At 41.0% G+C, this 12372-nt stretch overlaps 2 protein-coding genes across 5 annotated transcripts in view; one reads left to right on the plus strand and one right to left on the minus strand.

Annotated features, from left to right (window-relative positions):
* The window catches only part of CMSS1 (cms1 ribosomal small subunit homolog), a 293718-nt gene that overhangs the window by 75452 nt on the left and 205894 nt on the right, over window positions 1-12372 (plus strand). The gene's annotated exons all lie outside the window — the stretch shown is intronic.
* The window catches only part of FILIP1L (filamin A interacting protein 1 like), a 240945-nt gene that overhangs the window by 72929 nt on the left and 155644 nt on the right, over window positions 1-12372 (minus strand). For all 3 annotated transcript variants that reach the window (XM_084801233.1, XM_084801231.1, XM_084801230.1), the window contains one exon: window positions 11510-11688. In XM_084801233.1, coding sequence (XP_084657359.1) covers window positions 11510-11688 — 179 coding nt within the window. The remainder of the gene's footprint in view (window positions 1-11509; window positions 11689-12372) is intronic.

Consider the following 12372-nt stretch of genomic DNA (forward strand, 5'->3'; position numbering starts at 1 on the left):
CTCTCTCCCTCCCTTTCTCCCTCCCTCTCTATTACCTCCTTCCTTCCTGCAGGGCCATTTGTATACCAGGCTGAGCTCACTGCATAGCCCATGATGGCCTTACACTCTGATTCTCCTGCATGCCTCTTCCTCCTAAGTGCTAATATTTCCATTTTGTTCACAGTGCTCTGTTTATGTGGTGCTGGGGAAGGACCCCAGGGCCTCATGCTTGTTGGACACAGTATCTGCCAACTGAGCTACATTCCCAGCCCCGTAAGGGCTCTTTTGAAATACATACCCACAGAACGATTAACATAAAATGTGAGAAATAATTCTGTAGTATCATGTATTCTGCATAATATTCAAATTTCCCTTTCCTCTCTCCCAACCTGTGTGTCCTCAAGCCATGATTCCAGTAAAGCAGGTGCAGTGTTTGCATGCCTATAATCCTAGCAATCAGACTATAGCTCAAGTCAAGTCTGCTGCATAATGAGGCCTTGTCAGGAAAAAAAAAAAGATTTAAATAGTTTATGCATTGAACTTTGTGAGAATGTCTAAATTTATTTACCATCATATATCCCCTCACAATTTCCCCCTTGTGTTTATTAATGAAGCAAAGCTGTCATGTAGAAGTCCCAATTTGTCATTTTGATTGCCAGACTTTTCAGGCAGTGAGATTATGGGTATTTTATGTATAAGTCTGTTCAAATTGGAAACATTTGATGTTTCTGTATGCGTTCATCAGGGTAGAACAGTGTCTTTTCTGCATTTTCCCTTTACTTAGGTATATTACCATGTTTGTTATGATACAAATGTCTTAGCTATCATACTTGCCTAGAACCCAACATGTAAGATATAAAATGCAAATCAGAGTTGGCATTCCTGATTCTTAATAAAATAACACAGAAAGCATTTTTCTTATAAAACCCGATCATATCACTTCTGAAGCTGTTGCCTGCTTGTCAGTCAGCTCAGCCATTTCAGGGTGCTTGAGACATTTGTGGGTGTGAACAAGTGTATGTACATGGTACATGGAGGAAAAGCAGGAAAGAGGATGGCAGGAGACATGGCGTTAAATAGGTTCACTAAGGGTTCTGTTCTCACATGGCCTCATTTGGTCAATCCCTCCACTCACCAGAGCTCTGATACCACATCCCTTGAATAGATGCTCTAAGCTTTTGGTTTCTCTCCTTGATTTCAGTAGTTTGAAACAGGAGCCAGGACAGAATGGACAGTGTGTGCACCCTTAGCTGGGAGCTCAGTCCATGCTGGGCATCTTTTGACCTGTTTTCTTAGTTATATTTGCCACCTGTGTAATCCATGCCAAGTGAATTATTAGAGAAAGAATTTAATGATATACTCCTTAGATCTTGTATTGGGAAACAATGAAGGCTGGTTAGAGCCATATAAGGTCTATAGTGAGTGTTGTTTACCAAATACCAACACAAGTAGTATTTAGTTAGACTGTTGATGCTCAACTCAAAACCCTGAATTTGTTGGAGAACAGGCGTGGGAATACACTGAAATATTAACAACGTCAAAATGCTCTAGAGGAAAAATGTTATAATCTTTAAGTGTGCTTTTGATGATGTATTAGGGCTTTACTTCAATAAATAACTCTTAAAATCAAAGTCCATGTCAATGGGGAAGTCTGATTCATCTTATTGACATTCAGATTTAAGGATGTTTTCACATCATATGTTTAAATGAGATCATAGTCCTGATTATTCCCAGATAAATGTATAACGTATACACTGAGAGGTTCTCCGTTATTGTTGATAGTTGTATAAATATCTGCAGATGGCCATGTAGCTACAAACTTCAAACTCCTTAAATAAAAGAGATTTAAAACCTTGACCCAGTAATAGACATCAAAGAATTTATCCTAAAGCAACAATTAGGAGTTTGCATAAATTAGTTGAAATATGAAGCTATCATAAAGTTCTTTATAATAAAAGAAAGTAGAAGGAATCGAAATGTTCACAAAGCGAACTCGGTTAAATTGTAATATATCTACATGTTATAGTTAAGGCCTTAGGAATATATTCTTGATATTTTTGTTAGTGAAAAATGATAAGATACAAAAAGTGTATATAGTATAGCTCAAGTGAGTTGGGTTTTGTGGCTTTTTTATTTTTGGTAGTTGCTGTTTTGGTATATGTGACTTCAAAGTCTAAGTACCCACCTGCTCTGTTGGTTTCACATGTACTCACAGTTCCGTCACAGCTGATTGTCTAATACTCTGTTCTCCCATAACCATGCTAATTGACAGGGCTAGCCTATGAGACACAGTTAGTGGAAAATCATAGTTTTTTTTTAAAGGCCCAGCAATAAAGGTTGCCTGTGCTCTCTCATGTGGCTCTCAGCTTATGCTTATATGTGAGTAGGGAGTAAGAAGGGGCACAGCCTGTAAAACTAGAAGGACTATGGCAGGGAATGATAGCTGTTGAGGTAGGGAGATGCAGCAGACACAAGTGACGTCATGTAAGTGGGAAGGGGGCTGTGGGGTGAATGACCTGGCATAGAGGGGGTCAAGGGGATAGCAGAGAGGTGGAAGGGGGCTAACATGAAGTTCATCTGCAAATGCCACAATGAAACCTAATACTGTATATGGAAATTAATTCTTTTAATTAAAATTTTACATCTTTGTTTTTTCTTTGTTTTTGTATCTCTGTTTTGCCTTGGTTGTCTTGGAATCACATAGACCAGGCTGGCCTCGAACTCAGAGATCCGCCTGCCTTTGTCCCCCAAGCACTGGGATTAAAGGCGTGCACTACCACTGCCCAGATCAAATTTTTAAATGCTTGAATTTACAGGAGGAAAGTAAATCAAAAGAGTGAGGATGTTTGGTATTCTGCGGTTTAATAAAGAGGGTGCAGTACGGTGGAGAGTCTTCCGACTGGTGATAGGCCGGGCCGAAGACCTGGGGCTTTTGATACACTTCAAACCATCCCATTAGCTGGGCTGATTTTGCTCATGTGACAGGCTGAGTGCTTCTGAATACCACTGCACTCAACGTTTTTCTTATCCTTGGTCCCCCAGAGAGATCTCAGTGGTGTCAGGTTTTGTTTTTTGTTTTAAGTTCATTGAGCATTGCTTTCCGTCAGTTCGTTGTTTTACTGTGTTAGATTGTTGGACTATTTCAAAGCTCCTCTGCACTGCAGGAAATAAGATGCAACTGTGACTTGGGAATGAATGACTTCTCCTGTCTGCCTCCGCTGTAGCCCCTCTTCTCATCGATCTGTAACGCCTCCTGCTTACATTTGTGTCTGTTATGAGCAGCATTCCCTTGATGGGTCTCATTCGCTGTCATATCCTCAGAGCCAAGCCCGAGTTCTAGTTAAATCCTTCCTTGGCAGTCTTCAGAATGCCAGTGGTATGGCCAGTATGTGAAAAACATGCTCTGAAAAAAGACAACTGTAAAAAATGTAGTTCTGTTGCTTAATTTTATGTGTCCACTTGGTTGGGCCATAGGATGCAGATAACCAGTTAAGCGGTGTTTTGGGGTGTGTCTGAACTTGCTGAAGAGGTTATGTTTGAAACAGTGCACTGAGTAGAGTGTCTGGCCTCCCAGTGTTGGAGGGCATCATCCATCTTTTGAGGGCCAGAATAAAACAAAATTGGGAGAAAGTTGAGTTATCGGTGCATAAATTACTGAATTGATAATGCCACTCATGGTTTATAGTCCTTCAGACTTGGACTGGAATTTGGATGATTTGCTCTCAAGTTTTCAAATTTCATTGCTGCTTTTCCTGGCCTAACACTTTGCAAATGGAAGACATGGACTACATAGTGTTTATAATAATGTAAGTCAACAAACTGCCACAAATGTCTTTCTGGGTGCATAATATATATCTATAATGTAATGTCACGTTTGTCTGGGAAAAGCTAACCAACTCAATCTTAATATCTCCTTAGTGATTTCCACGTGGCAGTGACTATTATTATATTCCCTGTGTAGGATGTGATTTAGTTATTTCCTATAAAATCCATATATTTTTACCCCCTGAAGGAAGTTCAGGAACAATTTTATTGGAGTTTTAGAGAAAAGAAATAGAGAAAGCAAACTGAAATTTTTGAAGCTGTGAGGAAGAGGGAAATGAAAAAGAGGGAAGTGCAAGTCATGTGTTTAAGCTGGGGTCCTAAAGAGCGGGCAGGTTCCTCTGTGGAGAGTAAGGAGCAATTGGATAGCAGGAGGAGGTGGGGGAGCTTCAGAGAACAGCTAAGATAACCCAGACTGTTGTGGAAAGCATGTTTTAGCCAGCACATGAAAGAAAGGGCACACAACGAAGGGAAAGTGAAGTCATACTTTTATGAGCAAACAGCTTTTATCAGATACTTCTTGACACTTTCATTAGAAAACAGCTGCCTGACAGAGGCCTCATAGGAGACTGGATGAAGGATGACACCATCCTCCCAGCCACAGCTTCCTAGCCCGAGTTCCTGCTGTCAGCTCTGCTACCTTGGGCTTCAGTAAGGCCTGTCTATGCATTGATACTTGCTCATCACTGCCAGTCTGCCCCACCCTCGGCGTGGTATGGTCATAGTCACATCTCAGGGATTAATACGCCTCCCAGGGAAAACTTGGCAAGGTACAGATTGAGGACATAGGTCAAGTCCAGCACACTGCTTGATTTCTATGTAGGAGGCCGTCCTTTTCACTGTGGTGTGCTTTAATACTCTTTTTCTTCTCTGTATTTTATAGTCTGGATGGAAAGGGAAGTTTGAGTTACATCCAGTCTTTGGCTTCCTCTTTCATAAGGCTGTTAAGCTGGTGACTGTGAGCCAGTTAGATGTATTTAGCAGTACTTGCTGTACGTCCTGCATCTTCTTAGGGCTGTACTGGCCATTGAATAATCAAAGTCCTTAAATCCCCCTTTTCCCGTCCCTTCATAATTTTGCAATCTTGGTTTCTATACCATAGAATTAACAAGCGAGTTCTTCCAAATTTTTATGACCACCTTGTGTTCAGCTGCACTGTGGCTAGGCTGTGCACTTCTTCTGGATCTCCTGTGACACCACGCCCAAGGCTAGGGTGCACAGTGACGGTGTTCTGGGAGAATGGCAACAAGATTTTTTTTTTCAACTTCTTAGTTGGAACTTAGTAGGTCTCCCTATTTTCAGCTCAGAAACCACAAGATTGCTCTATCTATACCATAGTTCCATTCTAACTGAAAATTGTAAGATTCTGGGCTTTTGGTAACTTGTGTTTTTAGTTAAACACCAATGCTTTAATTGTAGTCGCCCTGTCAGGAGTAGAAAGGTTCTGAATGGCCTGGAATTGCAGGTGATGTTAGGGTTAGTTTGAATAAATGACATTTGATCAACAGTGGAGTACACTGAACTCTACATGGCCTAAGAATGAAAATGCGGATCTGCAATTGGAAGCTAGCATTCGTGGCACTGTCACTCTCACCAACCTCTTGATAATGTGAGTTACACTTCACATCACCAACTCATGTACTCTGATCTGCAGACCTGAGTTCCCAACCTTCAAGCTCTTAGTTCATCATCAAACGGCACTGCGCTGGCGCCTTACGCAGTCCTAGTCTTTTGAATGGGGGTAAACTTGCTAATCATTATACATCCAGATTTACATTCACATTTATTTGTGATATTTAGTCTAGTATCTGGGAAGGAGAATGGTCAAACAGCGTCAGCACTGTGTTCAAGCTCTGACCTCTTTCATTATGTGGCGTGAGTAAAAACCGCTGAACTGTGCAGTCATGTGGATACTCTTTTGTGGCATCTGTTAAAGATTGAGTTGTGATGTATAGTCTAAAATTTTTTTTTTGTTTTTTGTTTTTTGTTTTTTTTGGCATTCATGAGTTAATTTATCTCTCTGCATCCCTGCCTAGCTCCTATATTAGGTATCAATTGGGGGGAGGGTGACAGAAGACTACTCACATTGTAATTCTCTATAGAGTACAATATCAAAATAGGTATTTGTGGTGGGTCTCCATTTTGTTCTGACAGGGAACTGGATACCCATGACAAAGGTCAAGTGGAGATCTGTCATCCATTTACTACTTGCAGGACGTAGTCTAGAGAATATGTAATACAAAAGCTGCTTGCCAGAAAACTGAGAGGAAATGATTGCATTTGTGTGCAATGTATTCTACAACAATAGTTTAGTGTGCATGAAATTTAAAACTGCTGGCTTTCCAAATACTGCATTTTAAAAGTAGAATTTTAAGGTATTGTAGCCAGGGTATTTTGCTTTGTAGGATACTAGAAAAGCTGATATTTAAGACCAAAGATGATAAAAATCCTTATAGCTGTAGTTGCAAGATATAAAATCCTTTAGTTAAGTTCTCTGTTTTAGTAAGTTTATCAGCTTCTCCTGAATAGTTGGTCCTTGTGAGCATCATGTTATTCTACTATATGGTGGCATTTTTCCTATATATTAAAATGCCTGATAAGCAACACAATTTCAGGCTACTTTGTGTCTACTTTTTACAGGAAATACATCTGGGTTTTATGTAAATGAAACTCTCCCTCAACCCCATCAGTGTCTAGTACAGGACTGTCCTGTAGCCAGTGTAGTTACACATTTTTAATGAGCCAATGAATGACTGGTCAGTCACACTAATAAGCTCAACACCTGGGTACCTAACTCATTTAACTTAAATTCTGATACTTGATATATTCATTCATTGATGTATTTCAAGGGCCCATATCCAAAGCCTTCAGAGAGGTCTGATGCTTTTGGAGAGGAGTTGAAAGTTGTCTAAGTTGTCTTGTGAGTGAGCTTACAGTAGGATCAGTAGAACTCAATATTTCAGTCATCTTGCCTGAAGCAAGTCTACAAAGTAGGCTTGTCATGTTAGAATGGAACCTAATGAACATCTTTATAAAGTTGCTTCTTGTCAAAGGAAGGAGTGGGAATGGTTTGCTCTTCACTGAAACCTAACAGTGAAGCACCCCTGTTGACCTCCAGTAGTATGCGCTTGCCCCAGTTACTAGCTACTCAAAACCTGGTAGAAGAGGAGTAGGAAGCATATTATCTCTGTGAGGCCTTCCTCTGTGTGGCTCCTAAGATGCAAAGGTGAGCGTCTCCTCTCTGAAGTTGGATCATCAGTGCTAAGTGATTTGGCCAAGATACTTTGAAAAGTAATTTAGGGCTTTAGAACCATCTAGAGTTGAAACCACATTATGTGGTTGCCGTAACAATATCTGCTTCCTGCCTTAGTAATCCTTTCAGGGGCATAAGTACAATAATAGATGTGGTTTGTGATGTGATTTGTTTTAGTCAGAGAATTAATATTTTTTTAAAATAAGACTTCTTTTTTCCTTTACAAACTCCATCCCCACCCCCACCCCATTTACACTAAAGAAAAATTCTGCAGGGTTTTTTGAAAGCACATACGAAATTGGCATTTTACTTATGGGAATTTTTTGCAAAATTACACTGACTGAAAATGATTTTTGCTTGGCTCTCCTGTGAAGCCGTCCAGAAAGGCCAACAATTCCTGGCTCTGCGTTAGTGTGAAACCTTCACATAGACTCCACTTGTAGTTCAGCCAAGTGTATAGAGCGCAGGTCATCAGTGACACACATGCTCACTCAGCAGAACTGGTCACTGTGAAGAAGCTATCGTGAAGTGTGGCATGATCAGGCTGTGTGGACCCACCAAGCCACACAGGTCCCAGTTAGGGAACCGCTCCGCTAACAGGCTTGGGAACATGCTTCCCAGCACTGATCCCTGCCCCCCACCCCTCAGTGAGAAAGCCAACTGCTTACTGATTACAACAGCGACATCACTTGGCAAACATTTTGGCCTGAACTCAATGTGTGACATCAGGCTCCTTTAGGCTTTTTCACATAAAATGAATTCTCCAAAGAAAACACAAAAATTGAGCCTTCATTTGAAATCCATTATTGTATCCTCTAAGGTCTCATTAATTACCTCAGTAATATCTTACTTAATTTTTTATGTAGATGTTAACTAATACTTAAAATGCTAAACTCTCACCTCACAGTGTTCTCCTCATACTTTTTAGCAGATAGTCCTTTGTTGCTGTACTCACACAACCCGCTATAAGTAGGGTTTACACCGTGTTTTACTGTAGTATGAGAGTTCACAAATTCTGGAGTGACTCTTAAAACACTTTGATTGAGGAAGTAAACACTATTCTTTGTTCCTCTAGGAAAAGGTAGTCTTGCTTTTTTGTTTCACCACAGTTTAAAAGGATTCAGTGATGGTGTGTGCCTTTCCACTTGAAAATGAGACACTGATGTTTCCCTTTCTTCTATGTAAACAAGCACCTCCCTGTGTGCTTACCTGAAATCATTGAAGTACCTTTCATTGCCTGTTTTGTTAGGTGCTGTTCACTCAGTAATTTCGTGTTCGTGGCCTTAAAGAGGTGGATGTCAGTCATGCCACGTGAGGCTTGCAGCCTTTCTTGCAGCAGGCTGGAGCAAGCGTGGAGGGGAATGTACTTACAGTGCCAAGAGACCGGATTTGTGTACAGGCAGAGCAAAGGACGAAAGTCCTGTGTGTGGTGTGAGTTGGGAGGAAGCCTGATATTCTCACAGCCACTGAGTGCCACTTGGAAGCCTCTCCTCATCAATGGGGACAGGTGACTGCTCACCTATCTATTACACTGGCCAACCAGGGAGCAAGCAACAATCCAATTTAGTCACTTGCCCTATTTCTTTGCAGTACCCTGTTCAGTTTGATTATCTGTTCAGATTCTGTATCCTGTAAGACAAAAACTAACCCATTGAATTCTTCCTCTCCTGCTCATTTGTTACTGTAGAAAGCCGTCGTTAGCAGACTGGTGCCAAGGTGTGCACTCACTCCCCTCTTTTACTTCCCCCCTAGCCTGTGTCCTGTTTCCACTGATCTTTTATTCACATTTCTGGTGTTACTCCTCTTTGCTCTCTGGAATGAAACAGCCATATGCATCTGCCTCCCAGTGTTAGTATTACTGTGGTTGCCGCCCCAGCCTTGCTCCAGAAGATGAGAGCAGCTGTGAACATGAGAACCGGACCCCATCAGCCCTTCACAGTCTCATCCTGAGTCTCTGTCATCTTGCCTCTCATGTGGTCAGCCCCTGGACAGGGACAGCCTGCACCTCTTTGTTCTCTGCCAGGCAACATCCTGACCATGGTCAGTGAATGTTCACAATAAGGAGAGATGAAAGAACGTGTCTGTTAGTAAGTGAATGCCAAGACAGTATGGGGGCCAAATGAGGCCACTAGTGCCAAACCACAGGGGTTCAAAATAATATTTAATATAACATTGTCTCATTGAATAATAAATCGTATATTTGTAATGTCTGAGTTGAATCTTCCATTGGTGCCAGATTTCTTGAGCTTTTAAAATCTGTTCTTGCGGATAGCTCTAAAGTTCATGAGGTTCAGATTTGCTAGGCTGTCTCTCACCTTTGTCTCTACTGCCCATGTGTAAAACAAACAACGTGGGCGGGGGGGGGGGGGGGGGGCGGGGAAATAGAGTGGGTATAGGGGACAGATATTCTCAAGTGAGTGTTTACCAGGAAGTTCTCTGAAAATAAGTGAGCCTGGACATCAGTTTCCTAGATAAAATACTAATTGGAAATTTTTTTTTTTTATGTATACAGTGCTTTGCCTATGTGTACACCTGCAGGCCACAAGAGGGCATCAGATCACATTACAGATGGTTGTGAGCTACCATGTGGTTGCTGGGAATTGAACTCAGGACCTTTGGAAGAAGAGAGATGGCTCAGAGGTTAAGAGCACTAATTGGAAATTTATTGGCCCCATTTCATAGTGTAAGCCTTTAATCCCAGTACTCAGGAGGCTGAGGCAAGGAAGGTTGTCTCAAGCTCAAGGCCAGCCTGAGGGACACAGCAAGGCCAGGACTCAAAAACAATATGAAACAAACCAGAAATGTTTGAACTGAGCAGTTGAGGTGGCTAATGTTTTGATCATTGTTTCTACATTATTCTGTGCTTGTTAGACTTCAGTGTCAACAGTGTGACTGTTGCAAGTACACATAGAAAGAAGTAAACCAAGCGCCGTAGAAACTGCCACTGCAGACATTGCTTGTCTTTTTCCTTTGCAGTATCCATAGAGTGGTCGACTGTCCTCCTGTGTGATGTGGACAGATGTCCATACTGTTGACACTGATTCAGAGTAGGTCACAGTAGAACAAGCAATCTGCCCTGGGTACTGTAATAAAAGCTTTGCCCCACCCCCTCCTCCAGGCCCCTGTTAGCAGTCACACCTCTCAAGTATTGGTTCTCACCTGGAGCAACTGTATTTTCATCTTCTCTTTAGAGCATTGCACTGGTTTCTGCTCCTGTCTTGGTGAAATGCCCATTTAAATTCCTGTAATGTCTTCCATGTCACCAAAACCTAGGGCATTTCCTGTCCTTTCCTGTATGATTTTTTTTACTGCTTCACTATCCCCTTGTTTTTGTTTATTTTGTTCTGTTTAAGTTTTTCCTTGGTTATTTTCGTGAGCTTTTTCTTCTGGTTCTTCTATCCTGCTTTTTTTTTTTCCCCCTCCCTTGGCTTTCTTTACTGACTTCCTAGAAAACATCGAAGCATTGCTTCTAGGGTTCCATTGTCAACATTTTGTCTCTTGACGGCACCCACTCAGACAGCTTCAGCTGGTGCCCATTACAAATCCACACATGAGCCCATATTTCTCTAGACCTATAATCCTGACCGTAGCAGGAAAGAAGAACCAGAAGAAAAGCTCACGAAAATAACCAAGGGAAAACCTTAAACAGATTCACCTTCATGAATTAACCGTTCTCTTCAACCAGAAATCTACAACCAAAAGCTGTGCCCCATTTCTCTATTTCACCTCTGCATAACCAGAATGCTGGCTAAATAACTCTGCATGGGCAATGCACATCTCTCCAGTCTCAGCAGTCCCTGTGTGGACTCTCCAGCATAACCATTTCCTGTTTACACCCCTTGTCTCCCTTATCTGGGCTGTTGCCTCAGCACCAGGCTTCCTGCCTCCAATCTTCAGCTCCTCCAGTCTTTCCTCCATGTTGCTCTCATTGTTCTTTAAAAAGCATACCTAATGACCTCACTTTCCTTCTCACAGTTTTTTATTGGCTTCATCTTGCAAATACTGTATTGTGTGAGTGTTTGTGGCTGGGTGCCTGTCTCTCTTTTTCCCATCCTGAACCTGCTCCGTCTCTGTAGCTGTGTGGAGTGTTGGGCTTCCCTTGCTGCTCATGCCACTTCTTGCCACACCACTTGCTCTTGCACTAATTTCTCCTCTTACATTGTGAATCAGTTGCATGTTTGCCTTTGGACAATTTCTTTTACTCCCCATACAGTTTCTCAGTGGCACTCCTTTAGAGAATTGGGAACTCAATATTTATATTTCCATAATTATTATTGCACATAATAATTATTGCATAATTATCATGCCTTTAAATATATGCTTCCCTCACCCTGGGCCATCAGATCTTTGAGAACAGAATATGTTTCACATTAAGGCTTGCAGTTCTTCCAGCCCACAGTGACCTTTGTAATACTCTGCAGAAGGGGCCATTGTTTCATCCAGTGCTGGTCTTACCTTTCACATTCTTGTTCTAATAAGTTTATGAATTCGTCGCTCTTCTCCATATATTCTTTGTGTTTTCTCTTTTCTTCTTCCATCTCCATTATGGTTTGTCTGTGGGATTTTTCTACCATTAGGAGTTGCTCCAAGATTCGCTTGTGAGACTCTTTATGTTTTTCTATGACTTTATCCAACTACAAGAAAAAAATGCATTTATTGAATGTTAGTTACAAATTACTCACATTTCTTCCACCTTTCAGTTTTTTATGTATTTCTGTGTTTTTACTAACTAACTTGATAAATTTTCTTTACTCCTTGGACAGTTTTTAAAACATTATTTTACGGATTAAATGCAAGGTATTATAACTGATAAAATACTGTTTTTTGCTTTGTTCTACCATATAAGATTGAACAAATTGTGTCTCATTGTGAATTTAATGCCGAGTACCATTTTATAATATTTAATGCACAGCTTGAAAAGCATGTCTATAGGTTGTAGAGTACCATGTACAATGAATACTATGAAAATTTTATTTTAAAGGAAAAGTTATCATATAATTAATCATGATTTAATTTGTAATGAATTGAAATAAAAACTGTATTCATTCAAATAGATTATATAGATACATAAACTTTCTGATTCCTAGTTTTATTACTTCTTGTGTAGTGATTATTGGTTTCTTCACCACCTACTTGAGAGGGAGGCTGGACGGAGTCAGGGCGATGCATTTGTTACATGGACCCTACCACCTAAGTGGTTGCTCTCCCAGTTCCTCTCACCCTTTACTTAGGCCTGATAGTGTGTGTAATCACCAGTGGGAATATTCCTTTTGTATTCTAGGGGTTCTCAACTTGTGGGCCGAATGACCCTTTAACAT

Source organism: Acomys minous, assembly GCF_964271855.1.
Source record: "Acomys minous genome assembly, chromosome: 11".
Classification (NCBI taxonomy): Eukaryota; Metazoa; Chordata; class Mammalia; order Rodentia; family Muridae; genus Acomys; species Acomys minous.